Source organism: Oncorhynchus clarkii, chromosome 2, assembly GCF_045791955.1.
Source record: "Oncorhynchus clarkii lewisi isolate Uvic-CL-2024 chromosome 2, UVic_Ocla_1.0, whole genome shotgun sequence".
Taxonomy (NCBI): Eukaryota; Metazoa; Chordata; class Actinopteri; order Salmoniformes; family Salmonidae; genus Oncorhynchus; species Oncorhynchus clarkii.
Window position 1 is genome coordinate 50,108,869 of NC_092148.1, and position 24,537 is coordinate 50,133,405.

Sequence of the window (24,537 nt, forward strand, 5' to 3'; positions counted from 1 at the left end):
AACAGCTACTCTTCCTGGTGTCCTCATAAAACATGCAAATACATAAGAATATACAGTACCAGTCAAATGTTTGGACACACCTAGTCATTCAAGGGTTTTTCTTTATTTTTAATATTTTTGACATTTTAGAATAATAGCGAAGACATCAAAACTTTGAAATAACACATATGGACTCATGTAGTAACCAACAAAGTGTTAAACAAATCAAAATATATTTTCTATTTGAGATTCTTCAATGTAGCCACACTTTGCCTAGATGACAGCTTTGCACACTCTTGGCATTCTCTCAAATAGCTTCACGAGGAATGCTTTTCCAACCGTCTTGAAGGAGTTCCCACATATGCTGAGCACTTGTTGATGTCTTTTCCTTCACTCTACAGTCCAACTCATCCCAAACCATCTCAATTGGGTTGAGGTTGGGTGATTGTGGAGGCCAGGTCATCTGATGCTGCACTCCATCACTCTCCTTCTTGGTCAAAAAGCCCTTAAACAGCCTGGAAGTGTGTTTTGGGTCATTGTCCTGTTGAAAAACAAATTATCGTCCCACTAAACGCAAACCAGATGGGATGGTGTATCGCTGCAGAATGCAGTGGTAGCCATGCTGGTTAAGTGTGCCTTGAATTCTAAATAAATCACTGACAGTGTCACCAGCAAAGCACCTCCACACCATCACACCACCTCCTTCAAGCTTCACGGTGGGAACCACACATGCAGAGATCCTTCGTTCACCTACTCTGCGTCTCTGAAAGACACGGAGGTTGGAATCAAAAATCTCAAATTTGGAATCATCAGACCAAAGGACAGATTTCCACCTGTCTAATGTCCATTGCTCGTGTTTCGTTGCCCAAGCAAGTTTATTTTTCTTATTGTTGTCCTATAGTAGTGGTTTCAGCAATTCGACCATGAAGGCCTGATTCACACAGTCTCCTCTGAACAGTTGATGTTGAGTTGTGTCTGTTACTTGAACTCTGTGAACCATTTATTTGGGCTGCAATCTGAGGCTGGTAACTCTAATGAACATATCCTCTGCAGCAGAGGTAACTCTGGGTCTTCCTTTCCTGTGGCGGTCCTCATGTGAGCCAGTTTCATCATAGCGCTTGACGGTTTTTGCGACTGCATTTGAAGAATCTTTCAAAGTTCTTGAAATGTTCCATATTGACGGACCTTCATGTCTTAAAGTAATGATGGACTGTCGTTTCTCTTTGCTTATTTGAGCTCTTCTTGCCGTAATATGGACTGGGTCTTTTACATAATAGGGTTATCTTCTGTATACCACCCCTACCTGTCACAACACAACTGATTGGCTCAAACGCATTAAGAAGGAAAGACATTTCACAAATTAACTTTTAACAAGGCACACCTGTTAACTGAAATGCATTCCAGGTCACTACCTCATGAAGCTGGTTCAGAGAATGCCAAGAGTGTGCAAAGCTGTCATCAAGGCAAAGGGTTGCTACTTTATATTAAATATGTTTTGATTTGTTAAACACTTTTTTGGTTAATACATGATTCCATATACGTTTTTTCCATATGCGTTTCTACTATGTAGAAAATAGGAAAAATAAAGAAAAACCTTGCAATGAGTAGGTGTGTCCAAACTTTTCACTGGTACTGTATATATTTGTAAAACTTGAACATAAATATACACTGAACAAAAATATAAAAGCAACATGTAAAGTGTTGGTACCATGTTTTATGAGCTGAAATAAAAGATCCCAGAAATGTTCCATACGCACAAAAAGCATATTTTTCTCAAATGTTGTGCACCATTTTGTTTACATTCCTATTAGTGAGCATTTCTCCTTTGCCAAGATAATCCATCCACCTGACAGGTGTGGCATTTTAAGAAGCTGATTAAACAGTATGATCATTACACAGGTGCACCTTGTGCTGGGGACAATATAAGGCAACTCTAAAATGTGCAGTTTTGTCACACAACACAATGCCACAAGATGTCTCGAGTTTTGAGGGAGCATGCAATTGGCATGCTGACTGCAGGAATGTCCACCAGAGCTGTTGCCAGAGAATGTTATGTTAATCTCTGTACCATAAGCTGCCTCCAATGTTGTTTTAGAGAATTTGGCAGTATGTCCCTCCGTCCTCACAACCGCAGACCACGTGAATGGCGTCGTGTGGGCGAGTGGTTTGCTGATGTCAACTTTGTGAACCAAGTGCCCAATGGTGGCGGTGAGGTTATGGTATGTGCAGGCGTAAGGTACGGACAATGAACAGAATTGCATTTTATCGATGGCAATTTGAATGCACAGAAATACTGTGACGAGATACTGAGGCCCATTGTCGTGCCGTTCATCCGCCATCAAGTTTCAACATGATAATGCACAGCCCCATATCGCAAGGATCTGTACACAATTCATGGAAGCTTAAAATGTCCCAGTTCTTCCATGGCCTAAATACTCAACTGACATGTCACCCATTGAGCATGTTTGGGATGCTCTGGGTCAACGTGTATGACAGCGTGTTCCAGTTCCCACCAATATCCAACAACTTCGCACAGCCATTGAAAAGGAGTGGGTAAACATTCCACAGGCCACATTCAGCAGCCTGAACAACTCTATGTGAGACAAAGAGGCAAATGGTGGTCACAGCAGATACTGACTGGTTTTGTGATCACCCCCTGACTTTTCTTTTGAGGCATCTGTGACCAACAGATACATATTTCTATTCCCAGTCATGTGAAATCCATCGATTTGGGCCTAATGAATTATTTTCAATTGACTGATTTCCTTACGTAACTCAGTAAAATCGTTGAAATTGTTGCGTGTTGTGTTTATATTTTTGTGAGCTCTAAGTATTGGGACAGCAACATTTTTTTGTTGTTGTTTTGGCTCTGTATTCCAGCACTTTGAATTTGAAATGATAGTGTCATTCTGGAGTCACTTTTATTGTCAGTAAGAATAGCATATTTTTCTAAACATTTCTACATTAATGTTAATGCTACCATGGTTACGGATAATCCCGAATGAATCGTGAATAATGATGAGTGAGAACGTTACAGACACACAAATGACACGCTAAACTCTCGCCATTACAATAACATGGGAGGTCAGTCTTTTTGGGGGATATGATATTTGTGCGTCTAACTTTCTCACTCATCATTATTCATTATTCTTTCAGGTTTATCTGTAATCATGGTTGCATCCACATTAATGTAAAAGTGTTTAGAAACATATTTATTCTTTTTTACAATAAATGTTGCTCCAAAATGACACAATACATTACTTACCATTAATTTCTACAGGGCACAAAATAATCTGAAACACAACCAAAACAAACATCAAATGCATCCAACAAATTTGTAGTTTCAAGCTTGATGTATTCATTGCATGCTATGAAAATGGGACCAAATACTTTTTACTACTTGAATACACACATACAGTGGGGAGAACAAGTATTTGATACACTGCCGATTTTGCAGGTTTTCCTACTTACAAAGCATGTAGAGGTCTGTAATTTTTATCATAGGTACACTTCAACTATGAGAGACGGAATCTAAAAATCCAGAAGATCACATTGTATGATTTTTAAGTAATTAATTTGCATTTTATTGCATGACATAAGTATTTGATCACCTACCAACCAGTAAGAATTCCGGCTCTCACTGACCAGTTAGTTTTTCTTTAAGAAGCCCTCCTGTTCTCCACTCAGTACCTGTATTAACTGCACCTGTTTGAACTCGTTACCTGTAAAAAAGACACCTGTCCACACACTCAATCAAACAGACTCCAACCTCTCCACAATGGCCAAGACCAGAGAGCTGTGTAAGGACATCGGGGATAACATTGTAGACCTGCACAAGGCTGGGATGGGCTACAGGACAATAGGCAAGCAGCTTGGTGAGAAGGCAACAACTGTTGGCGCAATTATTAGAAAATGGAAGAAGTTCAAGATGACGGTCAATCACCCTCAGGCTGGGGCTCCATGCAAGATCTCACGTCGCGGGGCATCAATGATCATGAGGAAGGTGAGGGATCAGCCCAGAACTACATGGCAGGACCTGGTCAATGACCTGAAGAGAGCTGGGACCACAGTCTCAACGAAAACCATTAGTAACACACTACGCCGTCATGGATTAAAATCCTGCAGCGCACGCAAGGTCCCCCTGCTCAAGCCAGCACATGTCCAGGCCCGTCTGAAGTTTGCCAATGACCATCTGTATGATCCAGAGGAGGAATGGGAGAAGGTCATGTGGTCTGATGAGACAAAAATATAGCTTTTTGGTCTAAACTCCATTCGCCTTGTTTGGAGGAAGAAGAAGAATGAGTACAACCCCAAGAACACCATCCCAACCGTGAAGCATGGAGGTGGAAACATCATTCTTTGGAGATGTTGGCCAACAACCTCCTTCCCTCAGTAAGAGCATTGAAGATGGGTCGTGGCTGAGTCTTCCAGCATGACAACGACCTGAAACACACAGCCAAGGCAACTAAGGAGTGGCTTCGTAAGAAGCATCTCAAGGTCCTGGAGTGGCCTAGCTAGTCTCCAGACCTGGACCCAATAGAAAATCTTTGGAGGGAGCTGAAAGTCCGTATTGCCCACCGACTGCCCCGAAACCTAAAGGATCTGGAGAAGGTCTGTATGGAGGAGTGGGCCAAAATCCCTGCTGCAGTGTGTGCAAACCTGGTCAAGAACTACAGGAAACATATGATCTCTGTAATTGCAAACAAAGGTTTCTGTACCAAATATTAAGTTCTGCTTTTCTGATGTATCAAATACTTATGTCATACAATAAAATGCAAATTAATTACTGAAAAATCATACAATGTGATTTTCTAGATTTTTGTTTTAGATTCCGCCTCTCACAGTTGAAGTGTACCTATGATAAAAATGACAGACCTCTACATGCTTTGTAAGTAGGAAAACCTGCAAAATCAGCAGTGTATCAAATACTTGTTCTCCCCACTGTAAGTGAATTTGTCCTAACACTTTTAGTCCCCCATTTTAGTGGATCATGTACAAAAAGTGCTGTAATTCCTAAACGGTTCAACCGATATGGATGAAAATACCCTAAAATTAAAGCTGTTTGCACTTTAACCTCATAGTCATTGTAACATTTCCAATCCAAAGTGCTGGAGTACAGAGCCAAAACAACAAAACATTTGTCACTGTCCCAATACTTTTGGAGCTCACTGTATATAAAATATAATAGGTATATATTGGAAAGACACCAAGACACAACAAATATACTATTTACACATTTGTATATTCATATTCTTATACACAGTTCAATTATAGGAGAGTGATACAATATGTGTTATCTGTTTTTTTTCAAGCTAAACTTGCTTTTTGCCTGAGTAATCTCTGGTGGCAGAGCATTCCACCATGACATGGCTCTATACACAACTGAGCGACACATTAAATCTGTTTTTGTTTTGCGTACCGTGAAGAAACCCATAGTGGCGTGTCTGGTGGGGTTTGCATGTCTGTTCAAAGTGTATGCAAATAGATTATACAAGTGGTTAGGCATTTTCAACACACAAAATGCTTCTTGAAGAAAAAATCTAGAAGAGAGGTAGTCAATTTCTCTTCAACCCTCAACCATGAAAGACTTTCATGCATGTTGTTGATGTTAGTTCTGGGTGTGCAGTTAAGGGCAAGGAGTGCTGCTTTGTTTTGAGCCAGCTGCAGCCTGTGTTGACTTTTGAAGCCTCTAAGGGACGTATGGGACAGTTGGGTGTGAGGTACAGTACCAGTCCCAGACAGAGCATTATACTGCACACACAGGCCTGCGCACACAGGCCTGCGCACACAGGCCTGCGCACACAGGCCTGCACACACAGGCCTGCACACACAGGCCTGCACACACAGGCCTGCAGAAATAGAATTCGAACTTGCCATCCCTGAGGGCCAGAGCAGTTTTGTCTTTTAGATCACAATTAATAAGATTACGTGGATGGAGCGGGGAACTGATCCTAGATCAGCAGTCCTACTCTGAGGTGATTGATACAGCCCCAGGTTTATTACAATACACATACAGCACTCTACATAGAATGTGGACTTTGCTACCAAGTATTGATTCAGCAGCCATTCACTTTCCCCTGCCACCCCTCCTGCAAGCTGTCAGCTTTAAACACACTGTCGACCAGGCCCTCCATTCACTAGGGGCCAGATGAATTGGTCCTTGCGATAGGTCGGAACTCCTTTACCAATAAGGTAAATACATAGAGGTCCAATTGAAACACACTGTTGACTATACACCAACTTTCCATTGACCTGTAGAATGATGAATGCAACTCCTGTGGTTTTTAAGTGTTTCATTGAGCCAAATGCACAATATTCGAGCAATTGACGTATCCACCATACACTATATCCGCTTGCTTCACAGGTTCCTTCAATGTGTCATGAAAGTACCCCCACAATGCAGTGTATCTGTAGTGTTACTTGAAAGCCGCCACGCAGCTACCCAGAGAGTCACCCCATAATGGACACAGTGCTAAAGTACATTTCCTCCAGCACCACCCCCTTCCCAGAGAAATCCATTTATGGGAATAGAATGACAGGAAACACAACTGCTTTTCTTGTCATTAGGGCACTAGCTTTCAAAATTGGCCTGTTTTCGCTACGACTGATTGGTTGCTTGTGAATTTTTGTATTTCGGTGAGAATTTAAAGAATCTCTGTGGAGAAAGCCGGGTCTGTGTGTGTGTCTCTGCATTCCAACGTATGTGAATGACAGTAGCCTCTGTTTGGGCCTCTCAATTACCATTTAACGAGGGACCAAACTGACTAATGGGCAACTTATGGATCTGGGATGCATCCCAAATGGCACCCTGTTTCCTTGTATAGTGCACTATAGATGGGGAAAGTAGTGCGCTATATAGGGAATAGGATGCCATTTGGGATGCACATTCAGACACTCTGGGGGGAACACGGTAGTAAGAAGAGGACCTATTATGTTTGAACGGTTTGTAGCGCTTAGCCTGTTGGACCAGAATACACATTGGGGAGGGTTGAGTACTGACATATTTGTCCAAAAATCTCTAATGGTCGCCCCCAGCGTGAGTTGATTTATGCACGTGATGTCAGAATGCACTCACTGTTCCAAAATGTGATTGTTACACAACAGGATAGTTAACCCGCGCTGCCTGCTAATTATCTAGAGGCTTTGTTTCAACAAATTTTTGAACAAGTTTTTATTTTCTGACAACAGTTTGAATTGTGGTGTGCTCCGTCTCCTCGTTAATTCACATAGAAGTAGCCCATTTCACTGTTGCGGACAATATGTTTTAGGCTTTACTGAGCCGGACAGACTACTCTTGAGGAGAGCCCAAGCACTTCCCCAATGTTTCCGCAGATCAAGTATGCAGACATTTGCGCGGTCTTGCACATACTTTCCCCCCGTGGCACATTTTCTGGTTGGCACTCGCATTGCCTTTGTTGTTTTCCGTACAAATAATAACTTTGGACATGTGTGCGTTCCTATCAAAGTAAGTGCCTTATTTTCTGTATATTGTGTTGTCATTTCTACTGTGTGTGTGCAGGAATCAGACGCAGAGAGAGAGTAACGGAGTAAAGTGCTTTACTATTGCACACCAAACTGATAAGCCCAATACAATACAGGGCGCAGGACACTATACCAGACAACCCAAAACCACAGGGTGTCCAGTATAGAAAATAAAATACACTACGACCTAATATGTACACACGTAACAAAAGACAATCCCGCACAAAACAAGGGCGGGTCAAACTACTAGATATAGGGAAGCTAATTAAACCAAAATACACACAGGTGAAACTAATAAGACAAAACCAACAGACAAACGAAAAAGGGATCGGTAGCGGCTAGTAGGACGGTGACGACGACCGCTGAGCACCGCCCGAACAGGCAGGGGAGCCAACTTCGGCGGAAGTCGTGACAACTGTAGCATACCGTATGTATGTATGTATGTATGTATGTATGTATGTATGTATGTATGTATGTATGTATGTATGTATGTATGTATGGAGCATAATGTATTTACAGTTTTATTCACGTTCAAGTACTGGGGATTATTGCATACATATTTTTGTATTTTACTCCTTTTTTTCGTGAACTTGTCTCACAGCTGCAACTCCCCAACGGGCTCTGGAGAGGCGATGGTCGTGTCTCCCTCCGAAACATGACGCGCCAAACCGCGCTTCTTAACACCTACCCACTTAACCTGGAAGCCAGCTGCACCAAAGTGTCGGAGGAAACACCTTTCAACGGACAACTGAAGTCAGCCTGGAGGCACCCAGCCTGCCATGAGGAGTAGCTAGAGCACAATGAGCCACGTAAAGCCCCCCGGCCAAACCCTCCCCTAACCTGGACGACGCTGAACCCTGGCCCCCTTAGACTGCTGTGCCAGTTGGGAGGCCCCTGTAAAATAGGTTGTAATGATTATGATGAGCTAATGCTAAGTTATTTGCCAGCTATGTGTGGAGACATTTTTGCTGACGTTATACACTGCATTCTGGGTGTCACAGAATCGTATGTCAGAACAAAGATGTTATAATGAGGTGAAAGAATGGTTCACTCATCTTTCGAGTAAACTTCCGGAAGTGAATGATCGTCGACGACACACCCCCTTCAATATACATACTGCAAACAGACAAAACTCATCTTGTCTCCTCTTCTCATCTTTGGTTGATGCGAAAAAACAAACATGGTTGCGCACCCAAACTACCCATTGTCGGATTACTTTACATTTTTTGAGAGTGTTTCACTAAATTATTCAGTTGTAAATAGTAGTTGCTATTAGCTAATTCATATTGTGGTTTCTGTCAGCCAAGAGTTAGCTACATATGACCGCTTGTGTTACGTTTCCTCAGTTAGTGCTAGGACTAACGTAGCCTACATTTACCGGTTTGGATGACTATGTTATGCTGTTGCTACTTCTGTGAATGTCTGAACATTGCATTCAAAAATAAACTGGTCACATTCAGGACAGACGTTTGTAAGGGCTGTGTTTGTGCAAAATGTTTTTGTGAAAAAACAGTCCGACCAGCTCAGACGCTAACTGTTGCGTCAATCAAAACTGGACGTTATAAATAAGCGTTCTAACCACACCGGTTTGAGTGTACGTTGCAGAGACCCCTTTAGAAGGATCACACCTGTTTGTTAACACGTGTCAAAGGGTTAATAAGGCTTACACAAAAGTGTGAGTTCCTTATGTGCCTATGCATATCCAATGTTGAGATAGTTACCACTTTATAATATTTAAATAATGTTATGAATGTTATATTCAAATATGTAATGAGAAGGAACATATTTATTTGCAGTGTACAGACTTAACAGGATGAACATAAATTACACCCGTGAGAGTAAATGTAATTCATGTTCATGTTATGTTTGTACACTGCAAATGTAAATTTGCCTTCAATATTTTAATATACAATTAAAACCATTATTATTTAAATATCATTAAGTGGAAACTTTCCCAACATTGGGATAAGCGTAGGCACTTGAGGAACTCAACTTGTTCAAGCCTCATTAAGCTACAAAAGTGTCAGCTCTCAACCTTAAGATGTGTTGACAATACAATAGAATAGATGAACCGGAATGACATTTACTCTCACAGGTGGCCAAAAATAACTGAAATCCACACCACTACTAAGCCACACCACTAGTATTTTGATATAACCTGTTGGATCATAGCTCAATATCCCAACTAAGTGACCCAACTGGCTGGGTCAAAAATAACCCAACTTGTTTTCTGTCCACTATTTACCCAGCATTGGTTGTTTTTAACCCAACATTTTTTGTGTGCTTATTGGGGTTGTCCAGGAGACCAAGAAGATCCAGAAAGGTCTCTTTCTCTCTTTTTTGTGACTTATTTTTCTTAATTCTCTTTCTCACTCTCTCTCGCTCTCCTTTCTCTCTCTAGTGCCCTTTCTTTTTGGCATTTCCCATTTCCTCAGCTCCCTTCAGCGGGAATTGCTGGAGATTTTACACCCAATTGGGCGAATCAGAGGCCTTTATTGCCGCCCTCATCACTCCACAAGTGGCAGAGGGGACTCTGGCTTCTGAATGGTGTATTGTGTGCTGTTTTTCTAAGAGGGGCCCTCGCTCTACCTCTCATCTGTCACGGACAGGTCCTTCTGCCTCCACGCTCCACAATGGCCTATTGTTTTTCCGGAATAGTCAGGTTTCCATGTTCCAGGAGAGGTAGTGAATGATGAACTCCTGCCAAATTCTGACCCCCCATTTTCTTTCGCTTGAGCTCACGAAGGGATCAACGTCCATTGATATAGGTTGGGCGAGTGTGTTTTTGGAAATACATTACCCAAAAGTCTTTTATATATTTTCTATGGTGAGAGATGGAAGAAACTACATTAACCAGAAGCAACCCCTAATGTAGAACCGTGAAATATGCCTATATATATATGCAAATAGAAATATGCCCCCTTGGCCTTATTATGGAAAGAAACTACATGCAGCTATTTTGTATCCAGCAGCTAAATTAGATTGAATGACTGTTTTCTTTTAGCTACTTGTTTTTGTGGAATATCAGTTAGCCATTTTACTCATCATGACTAAAGTGATAAAAGGCATATGTGATTGACTTGGTCACACAGTGTCTGATCTGTTTCCTTATCAATCTTGACAACTCTTGTGTCATGGATATACAATACATTTGCTACTTTGGCTCGACTTTCCGAGAAAAAAATCTTAGACATGAACGCAACTTCGAGAGAAGCAATTTGATTTTGATACTCTAATAGTGTGTAAATATTGGCCTGGAAACGGGTAGTGGTCGTTCGGGATGTTGCCCTAGGTTGGCCTAGTCGGTTTGGAGCCACATGACCGGTAATCATGTGAAACAAAAATGAATAGAGTGTATTGTTAGAACCACTGTCTCATCATGGTCTCATCAGAGTCTCTCCAGGAAGCCAGAGTCACTCTTTTGTTGGGCTCCCAGCGGGAACATTCTCTACTTCAGGGAAAATGTCCGCCACCGCCTCGACTGTAATTACTCCATTTCTACATTCCTCTCTCCTAAGGCTTCCTCCAGGCATCTCAAACTGTAGTAATATTTAGTTTACAGTGAAGTAAAGGCTGATGTCTCTGGGGGTTTCTCTGTCTCTTTCGCTCTGTGTGCCTCATCAGATGTATAGTAACAGCCATTGCACCAAGGTAAGTTAAGTAGGGGTGTGTGTGTGTGCGCGTGTGTGTGTGTGCGTGCGTGCGTGCGTGCGCGTGTGCGCGCATGCGTGTGTGTGTGTGTGTGTGCGTGTGTGCGTGTGTGTGTGTGTGTGTGTGTGCGTGTGTGCGTGTGTGCGTGCGTGTGTGTGTGTGTGTGTGTGTGTGTAGATGGGAGTGTACTTCATTCATGCTCCTTTGTGTACAACTATTGATTTTCTGTTCATCTTTCATCACATACATACTACATAGCCAAAGGTATTCGGGCACCGCTACTTAGACTTGCTACTACTTAGAATGCCATTCTCATTGGTCGCACAAGAAGTTACATATAGCAGCTTTAAAAACTTCACTGAATGGTTCAATAAGACTGCTAGCGTATTTGGGGTTAAGCACAGATAGGACACGTGGAAATGAATTTCCTTCGGAATTAATCACGCAAACATGTGTTTTATTATTATGAAACGGCATCAGGGAGATTCAAACATACACTACATTACCAGGAGTATGGGGACACCCACTCGTCGAACTTCTCATTCCAAAGTCATTGGTATTAATATGGCGTTGGTCCCACCGTTGTTGCTATAACAGCCTCCACTTTTCTGGGAAGGCTTTCCACTAGATGTTGGAACATTGCTTCCATTCAGGCACAAGAGCATTAGTGAGGTTGGGCACTGATGTTGGGCGATTAGGCCTGGCTCGCAGTCGGCGTTCCAATTCATCCCAAAGGTGTACGATGTGGTTGAGGTCAGGGCTCTGTGCAGGCCAGTCAAGTTCTTCCACACCGATCTTGACAAACCATTTCTGTATGCACCTCGCTTTGTGCACTGGGGCATTGTCATGCTGAAACAGGAAAGGGCCTTCCACAAAGTTGGAAGCCCAGAATCATCTCGAATGTAATTGTATGATGTAGCGTTAAGATTCCCTCCACTGGAACTAAGGGGCATAGTCCTCCTCCACCAAGCTTTACAGTTGGCACTATGCATTGGGGCAGGTAGCGTTCTCCTGGCATTTGACAAACCCACATTTGTCCATCACTTCACTTTTGGCCTACCACTTCGCGTCTGAGCTGTTGCTGCTCCTAGACGTTTCCACTTCACAATAACACCACTTACAGTTGACCGGGGCAGGTCTAGCACGGCAAAAAATGTACGAACTGACCTGTTGGAAAGGTGGCGTACTATGATGTTGCCACGTTGAAAGTCACTGAGCTCTTCAGTAAGGCCATTCTACTACGAATGCTTGTCTATGGAGATTGTATGGCATTGTGCTCGATTTGATACACCTGTCAGCAACGGGTGTGGCTGAAATAGCCAAATCCAATCATTTGAAGGGGTGTCCACATACTTTTGTATATACAGTGCCTTGCGAAAGTATTCGGCCCCCTTGAACTTTGCAACATTTCAGGCTTCAAACATAAAGATATAAAACTGTATTTTTTTGTGAAGAATCAACAACAAGTGGGACACAATCATGAAGTGGAACGACATTTATTGGATATTTCAAACTTTTTTAACAAATCAAAAACTGAAAAATTGGGCGTGCAAAATTATTCAGCCCCCTTAAGTTAATACTTTGTAGCGCCACCTTTTGCTGCGATTACAGCTGTAAGTCGCTTGGGGTATGTCTCTATCAGTTTTGCACATCGAGAGACTGACATTTTTTCCCATTCCTCCTTGCAAAACAGCTCGAGCTCAGTGAGGTTGGATGAAAGAACTGAAAACTGCTGTTCACAAATGCTCTCCATCCAACCTCACTGAGCTCGAGCTGTTTTGCAAGGAGGAATGGGAAAAAAATTCAGTCTCTCGATGTGCAAAACTGATAGAGACATACCCCAAGCTACTTACAGCTGTAATCGCAGCAAAAGGTGGCGCTACAAAGTATTAACTTAAGGGGGCTGAATAATTTTGCACGCCCAATTTTTCAGTTTTTGATTTGTTAAAAAAGTTTGAAATATCTAATAAATGTCGTTCCACTTCATGATTGTGTCCCACTTGTTGTTGATTCTTCACAAAAAAAAACAGTTTTATATCTTTATGTTTGAAGCCTGAAATGTGGCAAAAGGTCGCAAAGTTCAAGGGGGCCGAATACTTTCGCAAGGCACTGTATAATGTATCTGCAACGGTTGGGCTCTTCATTGATGGCCCTCAATGTAAATTTGAGATAATTTGAACGGAATTGATGAAAAATGGTTATTGTTAGATTAGACTATAGTGTCTGTTTGAGGACTAAACAGCAATGCATTCTTGTTATCATAGTTTTTTTTTTTGCCGCTTTAGCTAACATAAACCAAACCCTTGCCTCACTCAATTATACTGGGCCTGATATTGCCAATGGAGATTGCTATTTTCTATGATTGGGTCTGGCTAATGCTAACTAACTACACACGGTCTGTTGGTCTCATTAACACTAACAAACAGCTCTGGGTCTGTTGCGTGATGATACTATCAGTGGCAGCGATTTTATGAGGTCCAGGCATTCCAGGCCATATGATATCTCAGTTCCAAGAAGCTAGCTAGCTCTTAAGCTCCCATGAACACAGCAGGCGGCAATATTGTCAGCTAAATATAGGCCACCTTCTTTCTTCCCTCCTTTTTCCTCAACCCCTCTTCTCCCCTCTGCCTCCCGCCCAAATCGATAAGCAACACGCTTATCGATTCGCTTGGTGTGTTAGCCGCTGAAGCGTTGTAGTAAATTTGGATTGTTATCTGGAGTCAGGGGACATATGGGTCTATATGTGAACTCTGATTGTCTGTCTGTCTGTCTGTCTGTCTGTCTGTCTGTCTGTCTGTCTGTCTGTCTGTCTGTATTCTGTTATGCAGGGGGCGTGAAAGTTCTTATAGCTAACTCTGACTGGAGGGCCAGACTCTCTGGTTCCTTACATGAAGCATTGTGATATTGTGTTGAATGGCATTGGGAAATGGCGCATACTACTGGGTTTGTTGTTGATTGTGTACAATTTTTATGCTAGCCTATGGGCCTGGGTTAAGTGTGTATTCCATATCACTTGCTTGCTAACCTTTGCCTGCTCATATTTTTGTTTTATCACATGATGCACATCAGATGATGTCACGAGTGTCTCCAGATGATGTCATCAGAAACACTTATCTTTTTCTATCTTTTTAACTACAGAACATAGACATTTTCACATTTTCACACCACATTGCGGTGGTGCTGAAGATTATGCATTTTATGTTGAAAAAGTGTGAATTTTCCCTTTTTAAAGCTAAATGTAGCCTTTCTTTAACTTAGCAAGTCAGTTAAGAACAAATTCTTATTTACAATGACGCACCTACACCGGCCAAACCCAGACCACGCTGGGCCAATTGTGCGACGCCCTATGGGTCTCCCAATCACGGCCGGTTGTGATTCAGCCTGTAGGGAGTGAGCATGATAGCAACACACAGGAACACAGTAGATGGATTTGGTGGGGTAATTAACCAATGCTATCGTCAGTGTCACGGTCGGGTCAGGGCTGGCGTCAGATGTCATCTTTGCAAGGACGGCCGTGTGACTTCATGCAAGGGGCCTCTCCTGTCCAAGTTTGGCTTTGCGCACAATCACACAACCATCTCACACCCCTTTGAACGCACACACACATGCAAGCATACACATACTCACACCAACACACACAATGCTAGTACAGACCCTGCCCCCTCTCTCCAAGGTTCTTTTCAGCACATACGATGTATCATTTTCTCCAGGTGACAGTTGCAGAACGTCCACCTCTGATCCCGTGCATATGCTTCCAGACACCTGCTACTGTGGGATACCTGCTACTGTGGGATACCTGCTACTGTGGGATACCTGCTACTGTGGGATACCTGCTATCCTTTCCTTCCCATTTTGTTCTCTTTCTTTCTCAACTTTCCTCTCCCCTTCTTTCTCTGACTCTCTCTGTCTGTCTGTCTGTCTGTCTGTCTGTCTGTCTGTCTGTCTGTCGTAGATATTTGAGTAAGGGTTGGATTTACGTGTCAGAGGGCCCAAGAGACAGAACACTTCAAAGATAAACCGTCCTGTGTGATTTATGGAGTGCTAATACTGTTCTACTTCATAGAATCTTTGGGCTTTGATTGTCTTTGGCGTGAAACACAACTCTCATGTTCCCACTTTATAATCCCATTTGGCTTGAGGCCCAATTCGCCACCGTTCTCCCCGAGTGTGCGCTTGCACACTCTCTGTCATGGATTTGGTATCATGTGGTCTGTGTAAGCGTTACGCCATTGTTAAATCCATGACAGTACGTGTGCAAATGTACACTTTGGGAGAAGAGTGGAGAATTGGCATGCAGCTTTTGTACTATCAATCAACACTTAACAATAGTTTTGAGGGGGTTTGTGTGTAAAGTAATTGCAGCAAGTGATTTATTGACGTGGCACGGTCAGGTGGTGGCATGAGGCTTTGCGTTAGGAAATACAGGTTTACACAGAAGGCCACTTTGAATCAAGCCCACTGTATTTCCTTGATATTTCATTACTTTAACAGAACATTTCCCAAAAGTTCAAACATGGTTACATTACATTTAATTTCAAGTTTGGTAATGTTCTAGGAATGTTCTCCAACTGGTTTGACATTGGGAATGTTCTCATAGTTCAGAGAACTTTAAGAAACAATGTTCTTGTTTCACAATGTGTGAATTCCAGTACTTCAGCATTAAGGTTCTTACAGGTTTTCTCGTGGTTCTATTTAAAGTCATGTTGTCAAATTGTTCAGAGAACGTTAAGAAAACGTTCCATAAAAGAACACTAATGACAATTAGAGAATGTTCAAAGAATATTATTTAAAAACATATACATTACATTTTCAGCATCAACAAAGCTCTCTCTAGCCTCTATCTTAGTAAGTGTGTTCAGGTGTGTTGGCTGTACCCACTAATTGGCCACACCTGATCTTAATGATTGCGTGTTTCCTTATTAAATGGGTTATTTTTGAATCGACAAAAATTGACAGCTTTATGCGTAAAAAACAATAACATTGCTTGCTATCTCCAACCTGGTGGCACAGTGGACCAATTCCATTGATACACAACAGAGAATTATGAATATCCCTAATGCTTTTCACAATTAAAAAGAAATGTGTTTCCGTGATTAATGCCTAAGGAAATGAATTTCCACGTGTCCTCTCTGTGCTCAATCCCAAATAAACAGTCTTATTGAAACATTCAGTGAAGGTTTTAAAGCTGCAATATATCACTTTTTGGGCGACTAATGAGAATGTCTTTCTCATTGAAAGCAAGTCTATAAGCGATAGATATTTTCTAAGCACGCTATTTCTATGCTTCCCGCTCTTAAGTTTTTTTTTTTTGCGTCTTTTACTTTCGGTTTTGTACACCAGCTTCAAGCAGCTGAAAATACAACATTTTGGGTTATTGAAAATATATTTCACAGCGGTTTAGATGGTACAATGATTCTTTACATTATGCATTGCTTGTTTTGTCTCATGAAGTGAAATTAGGTGAACAATTCGAGTTTTAGCAACCAGGAAATGGCAGAGCGATTTCTGTTTATTGCACCTTTAACGAAGTTATTCAAAAACCTCAAAATAATCTATAAATTCCACTGGAGAAGGAGACAGAGAAACCCCTCTGCACAGCAGTGCTTTTAAATCCAGATGCTAGTTTTGGCAGGAACAACTAGTTTTATAAAAAAACAAGTGTAAAAACCAGACACTAGAAGGACTTGTTTTGCAGTGTAGTCGTGATTGTCTTCCTGATGATGGACCTCAATACTCGACTTCTAGGAATCAGTAGGCGATGGAGTCACACCACTGATAAAACCCACATCAGAGTTTGGGTCTTTATCTCCATGCGATCTGCCATCAGCAACATCCGCTTAATCCAGGAAGTCTTCCTGTGGTTCACAATTTCTTTCTGTCTTTCTCTTCCAGTATGAGAGCATTCTATCATCCTGCCATCCAACCTAATCCTGGAATTCAATTATAGGGGTTGTTTTGGGTTATTCCCAGCGGGTGCATATCTGTTTCAAGATTGAAAAACTGTAGATATGCCTGAATATTGAGGAAATTCATAAATGTTTTCCCTCTCCCTGTTTCCTTATAGAATGATGTCGTCCAAGCGAGCCACACCTCCGTTTCCCCCGGCGACAGAGGAAGAGGAAGCGATAGGTCAGGACAGTGTGGGCTGGGCCAATGAGGACAGAGAAAGCCATGACCAGCCAGTTACGCCCCCTCTGCACGGCAAACCCCTCCCAGAGGAGCACCAGCCAATCAGAGACAGCCAGCCTGAGTCGGACTGGGAGAGTATAGGCCCTACTCAGACAGTGAGACACACACAAACACACACACTCTCCGTCAGATTGACACACTGCCACTGAGCCCTATTACAGAGGAATCTTCCTCTTTAAGACAAATGCCTCTTGGAACAGATTCAAGGAGGTCTTAAGATGTCGCTGTTAGTCAAAGCCATCTAAAGTTCTTGGAGACACCACCCCCCCCCCCCCCGCCGCTCTGTAAGAGGAGGAGAAAACATACAGGAATAAACCTCTCGTCAGGCCACCTGTGCTAGAGTGTCTACTGATGGACAATGTGCATTCAATACCAAACAGTATATTTGCGTCCCAAATGGCACCTCATTCCCTATATATTGCACTACTTTTGACCAAAGCCCGTAGGATCTTATGTATCAAAATTTGAATTTGTTTTTTACTTTGGATAAAAGTACACCCGTTCAGCATCGTTCACACCCTTTTAAGCTTCATCCCCATCCATCTTTTTAAGGGTTGATCCGAGCGTTCTGTCCTAACAGCAGTCTAGCACCCAAGCTAACTGGCTAACGTTGGCTAGCTAATTACAGACACAAATGAGAGAACAGCTCACTCTGACCATTTTACTCGCCCTAGCAGAGCTGGTTAGGCTGTTTTTATGTTATCCAGAGTATTGCTAACTGCAACTGTGCTGCTGTCAACAATTTACGCTTTTTTGCCCACGTTTACAGACACCGGCCATGTGGGAGCCAATTTACCAAATAAGTCTATCAACAGCTGTCATATCACAGTGACATCATGAACATTCTATTGAAATGGATACTTGCATAGTGGGGTCTCTTGTTAAGACATGTAGCTAGCTAGCTAAACAATTAATCATAATCCCAACTCATGACGTTACTACCCTGCGTGAATCTGCAGGTAGCTAACCAACCAGGTGCAATGTTAGCTAGCTAACATTCGGCTATAACTAGCAAAGCAAATGGCTCTGAGATACAAATAATATTACTACACAGATCATTCACGTAACATTAGCTAGCGAGCCAACAGTACACTATCTTGAAATGAAAATGACTTTCTGACAAAATTAGAAATGTGTAATATCTGAAAATGTAGCTAGCTAGAATATCTTACGTATACATGGCTGGACGCTTCTCCTTCTCTGTCACGGATGCCATGGTTGCCCTTAGTTTGAAGATGTAATCCGGAGACAGGTGTTTTCTCCATCTCTTTAGCTATTAAACTCGAATTACACTGATTTCAAAACTCGGTCCTCCAGAAGGTGGAGAGCAACACTTATGCAGTTCTACTACGGGATATATTTTTTTTAAAGCCGTGTTAGACAGGATTACCTACACATACTGACCAGCTCAAATAGACAGAAGCATGGCAGACCGGTCCGAACTCAATATCTCAGCCAATCATGGCTAGCGGGAAGTTTGCTTTCTTTTTTCTGTGGCTAAACCAACTAGGCTCATAATTTAACAATTGTATTCATATCTACAGATGGCATAAATATTTGTTATTTAGGCACATGAAAGTTCACCTGTTCCAGAAGGCATTTCTGCCCCCCCAAAAAAACGCATTTTGATTAAAATACAGAAGTTTCCGTACTAATTGCTCTCCTGTGGAGTAGTGACGCATGACACACACCTAGTATCCTGAAACGAGTCACATATGTTAGCTGATGGAAGTTTATTCAGTGTCACAAAAACTCATAGTCCTACAAAAAGCATGGCTGAATCTCTCTCCCCAAATGGCCATCGTCAGTCCTGTGGGATTCTTTGACGTAGGGTCAGAGTTAGCTGGCCTTTTCAGGTTAAAAAGAACTATCTCCGGGCCTCCCGGGTGGCGCAGTGGTTAAGGGCGCTGTACTGCAGCGCCAGCTGTGCCATCAGAGTCCTGGGTTCGCGCCCAGGCTCTGTCGTAACCGGCCGCGACCGGGAGGTCCGTGGGGCGACGCACAATTGGCCTAGCGTCGCCCGGGTTAGGGAGGGCTTGGTCGGTAGGGGTGTCCTTGTCTCATCGCGCACCAGTGACTCCTGTGGCGGGCTGGGCGCAGTGTACGATAGCCAAGGTGGCCAGGTAGGGTGTTTCCTCCGGCGCATTGGTGCGGCTGGCTTCCGGGTTGGATGTGCGCTGTGTTAAAGAAGCAGCGGCTTGGTTGGTTGTGTATCGGAGGACGCATGACTTTCAACCTTCGTCTCTCCCGAGCCCGTACGGGAGTTGTAGCGATGAGACAAGATAGTAGCTACTACAACAATTGGATACTATGAAATTGGGGAGAAAAAGGGGTAAAAATTCAACAAAAAAAAAAATAAATAAAAGAACTATCTCCATGCATGACAGTTGTAAAAATGTACCTCTCACCCTTGCCCCACAGTCTATGTATGACCGGTGTCATTCTCCTGTATTGAGTTGCATTCGTCAATCACAAGATGGAGGGAGGGGATATCCGTAACCGTGTTCTGTCTTTGTTGCGAAACCGCTGAATTATGGGGTCTGTCCCAAATGGCACCCTATTCCCTATATAGTGCGCTACTTTTAACCTGAGCCCTATGCACTACATAGGGAATAGGAAGCCATTTGGGACATATATCTCAACTTGACCTTTCCCCACTGCCATGCCAGTCCCTCTGTGCCAAGGTGTCACTCTCTGGCTGCCAATACAGAGATTTGCAACCTGGCCCGAGTCTAAATTCTGCTGTAAGAAGATGATTGCCATGATTTACGCAACAATTTAAACAACACCCACAGCAACAACACCCACAGACATTAGTCCAGGGATATCAATAGAGAGGTGATGAAACGTTCAAAGTTGTTAGAGAAATAGATTGTAAGTTACACTTAACTTTGTGGCGAGTGATAAGTTGAAATAATGTCCATAAGGTACTAAAGAAAAAATGAAAAAGTCCTAGTATTGTCATTCCACTAATTCCAAAACACCCCTGTTTTATTTGTTCCTATAGGACAATGCTAGTAGCAAGGGCTGTTCCTTGAACTCCTACCGGAATAACTCTATATCTCCACCAAAGCCTGAGGAGTGTTCCCAGGATTGCGGCGAGCTGCTAGGCGGATCCGCCTTCAGAACACCGGAACGCCGCAAAGGAAGCCTGGCTGACGTGGTGGACACCCTGAAACAGAAGAAACTAGTAGAGCTGACAAAGACAGAACAGGATGGTAGGAGATCTCCTATAACCCCCCTCTTCTCTATGTGTGCATGCGTGTGTGAGCTCTCTTGCACATGTGTGTGCGTGTGCTATGTGTGTGTGTGCATGCCCGCCTCCGTAACCACAGTATGTTCAGCCTTTACTTTGTGTCCATATCCTCTTCGGACGGATCTTTTAAACCTTTCAATGAGTGACAAATTCCCCCCCCGCCCATAGATCATAGATCTGTGAGAAGTGAAACCTCACATCAGGCTAGTGGTTGACTCCCGTTGCATGCCCCTGCATGCGCCTATTCCCCAAAGCTATGGAGTTCTATCGACTCTCTGTACTGTTATGCTACACATTGTAATTGTCATGATATCACTGGCCCCACTGATCTTTCGTCTTAAATGCTTCACTTTATTGATATAGTGAAGTGTAGAGTAGTGATCTCTAGAGCCGGATAGCCAAAGGCATCAAAGTTTTTTTGCAATGTCTTCTGTACTGTAGATCAGGGTTTCTTAAACTAGGGGTCGTGACCCAAAGTGGGCCCTAAGCATGTAAGAGGTGGGTCGCAAGTTATGAGAATGCATCTACTGTATAATCAAAAACAATTTGTCTTCATTTGGGTCAATGGAGGACGATTTGGGTCAGGGGATTTTTTCATTTTCGGTCTTGAGCTGAAAAAGTTTCAGAACCCCTGCTGAAGTCTTCTGTTTACTGTTAGTGAACCGTCACATGATCCAGAAAGCATTTCTGCCAGAAAACGCATTTTATTTTTTTTAAATTATTTAAAAAACTTTAAAATGCCTCTCCTCGCGTCTAGTGACGTGCGGCATATGCCTGACTTCTTGAAACGGGTCACAAATAATGATATTGAAAAGATGCCCAACAATTGAATGGAGCAGTAGCTGAGTTTCTGTCGGGATCAAGTGCCATTAGAGGAATTATGATAATTGCATGGGGGCTGACATCTATATGCACCTAATCTGACCTGGATTTGACCTGGATTACTTTTTTTTTAAAATTACAGTGATATTGTTTTGATATTGAGTATCGTGATGGTATCGAGAATCATGATACTACACCTGGTATCAAAGTCAAAATGATGGTATCATGACAACACTAACTGGTAGTAGGATAGCCATGTAAACAGGGTTGAAAAGTGACTGATAGCAGGAATATATAAATACTTATGGTGTTATACTAATGGTAATATATACAGTGCCTTCAGAAAGTATTCATACCCCTTGACCTATTCCACATTTTGTTGTGTTGGTCAGGGAGGTGGCCAAGAACCCAATGACCACTCTGACAGAACTACATAGTTCATTGACTGAGATGGGAGAACCTGTTAGAAGGACAACAGTCTCTACAGCACTTCACCAATCTGTGTTTTATGGGAGAGTGGCCAGACAGATGTCACTTCTGAGAAAATGGCACATGACAGCTGGCCTAGAATTTGCAAAAAGGCACATGAAAGACGCTGAGAGCATAAGGCAAAATATGTTGTGGTCAGATGAGACAAAAATGTTACTCTTTGGCCTGAATGCAAAGTGCTATGTCTGGAGAAAACCAGGCATAGTTCATCTAACACCGTCCCTACCGTAAAGCATGGTGGTGGCAGCATCATGCTATGTTTATGTTTTTCAGTGGCAGGGACTGGGAGACTGGTAAGGATAGAGGAACAATGAATGGAGCAAAATGCAGGCAAATACATGATGAGAGAGCGCAGACGACCTTAGACTGGGGTAAAGATTTACGTTCCAACAAGACAATCACCCCAAGCATACAGCCAAAGCAACGCTGAAATGGCTTCAGAACAAGAATGTGAAAGTCCTTGAGTGGCCCAGCCGAAGCCCAGACTTGAATCCCATATAAAATCGGTGGAAAGATTGCTGTTCACCGCCAATCCCCATCTAACTTAACAGAGCTTGAGAAAATCTGTAAGGAAGAATGGGAGAAGATCCCCCAACTCCAGATGTGCAAAGCTGATACAGACATACCAAAGATGGCTCAAAGCTGTAATCAAAGTTGCTTCTACAAAGTTTGGACTCAGGTGTGAATACTTATGTATTTGAGATGTTTATTTTTCAATACATTTGCTAAAATGTCTAAAAATATGTTTTCACCTTGTCATTATGGGGTATTGTGTGTAAATGGGTGATATTTTTGAAATGTTATTTAATACATTTTGAATTCAGGCTGTAACACAACAAAATGTGGAATAGGTCAAGAAGTATGAATACTTTCTAAAGCACTGTACGTCCTGAATGGCTTGGAGCTCGCCCCAAGTGATATGCTGGGCTGTCCGCACCACTTTCTGTAGGGCCTTCCGGTTGCAAGCGGTGCAGTTGCCATATCAGACGGTGATACAACTAGTCAAGATGCTCTCAGGTGCAGCTGTAAAAGTGCCTGAGGATCTGAGGGGCTATGCCAAATTGTTTCAGCCTCCTGATGTAGAAGAGGCATTTCCATGTCTTCTTCACAACTGCTCTTGTGTGAGAGGACCATGTTAAGTCCTCAGTGATGTGGACACTGAGGGACTTCAAGCTCTTGACCCTCTGCACTGCGACCTGTTAATGTTGTGTTGTCTGAAAACTTGATGATGGAGTTGGAGTCGTGCATGGCCACGCAGTCGTGGGTAAACAAGAAGTACAGGAGAGGGCTAAGCTTACATCCTTGGGGTGCCCCGGTGTTGAGGGTCAACGTGGCAGAGGAAGTGTTGCCTACTCTCAGCACCTGGTCGGCCCGTCAGGAAGTACCGAGTCCAGTTGCAGAGGGAGGTTTCAGTCCCAGTTTCCCGAGCTTGGTGACGATCTTGGAGGGCACTATGGTGTTGAACACTGAGCTGTAGTCAATGAATAGCATTCTCACATAGGTGTTCCTTTTGTCCAGGTGTGAAAGGGCAGTGTGGAGTGCAATAGATTGCGTAATCTGTGGATCTGTTGGTGCGGTATGCAAATTGGAGTGGGTCTAGGGTTTCTGGGATAATGGTGTTGAAGTGAGCCAGCATTCTCACATAGGTATTCCTCTTGTACAGGTAGGAGAGGACATTATGGAGTGCAGTTGAGATTGCATCGTCTGTAGATCTGTTGTGGCAGTATGTAATTTGGAATGGGTCTAGGGTGCTATGACCAGACTTTCAAAGCACTTGATTACAGATGGTAGTGCTACAGAGCGATAGTCATTGTGGCAGGTAGCCTTAGAGTTGTTGGGGGCAGGAATGAAGGTGGTCAGTTTGAGACATGTGGAGATTATAGACTTGGACAAGGAGAGGTTTGAAAATGACCATGAAGATGCCTACCAGCTGGTCTGCGCATGCTCTGAGAATGCGCCCTGGTATACCGTCCAGCCCCGCTGCCTTGCGAGTTTTGACCAGATTGAAAACCTTACTCACATTGGCCTCTGAGAGCAAGATCACCCAGTTCTCTGGGACGGTGGGTGCCCTCGTGCACGGCTCAGTGTTGTTTTTGTAAAAACTTGCATAAAATGCTTTGAATTCTCTGGTAGAGAGGCATCGTTGGATTAGTCACGACTAGGTCTACCTTTGTAATCTGTAATGGACTGTAGCCCCTGCCACATGCGTTGAGTATTGTAGCCGGTGTAATAGGATTCCTCCTTGTTCCTATAGTGTCCTTTTGCAATTCATTAAGTGCCAGCTTGTTGTTCTCCTGAGGTGGAATATATACAACAGTCATGATAACAACCTCTCGGGTGATAGAACGGTCTGCATTTTACATTCAGGTATATACTAATGGAGAGACATACCCCCTCTCCCTCTCGATTTCCCTGAATCCACTGTCCTGTCTGCACGGTGACTGGAGAGTCCATCACGTTTTCTTTTTGAGTGAGTAGATATGATGTTTCTGAACACTACTAAATGTAATCCTGATAATGCCGTGATTAAGAAATGAATGAATCATGAATAATAATGAGTGAGATGCCATTCAGAGGCTACAACAAAACATGCTAACCTCTCACCATTACCAGTAACAGGGGAGGTTAGCATTTTGGGGGGGTATGATCTTTGTGCCTTTTGTAACCTT

At 42.9% G+C, this 24,537-nt stretch overlaps 1 protein-coding gene across 5 annotated transcripts in view; it reads left to right on the forward strand.

Annotated features, from left to right (window-relative positions):
• Positions 1-24,537, forward strand: part of LOC139369033 (transcription factor SOX-6-like) — a 152,389-nt gene that overhangs the window by 49,908 nt on the left and 77,944 nt on the right. For all 5 annotated transcript variants that reach the window (XM_071108612.1, XM_071108611.1, XM_071108613.1 and 2 more), the window contains 2 exons: positions 17,177-17,396; positions 20,309-20,519. In XM_071108612.1, coding sequence (XP_070964713.1) covers positions 17,178-17,396; positions 20,309-20,519 — 430 coding nt within the window. In that variant the 5' untranslated portion in view covers position 17,177. The remainder of the gene's footprint in view (positions 1-17,176; positions 17,397-20,308; positions 20,520-24,537) is intronic.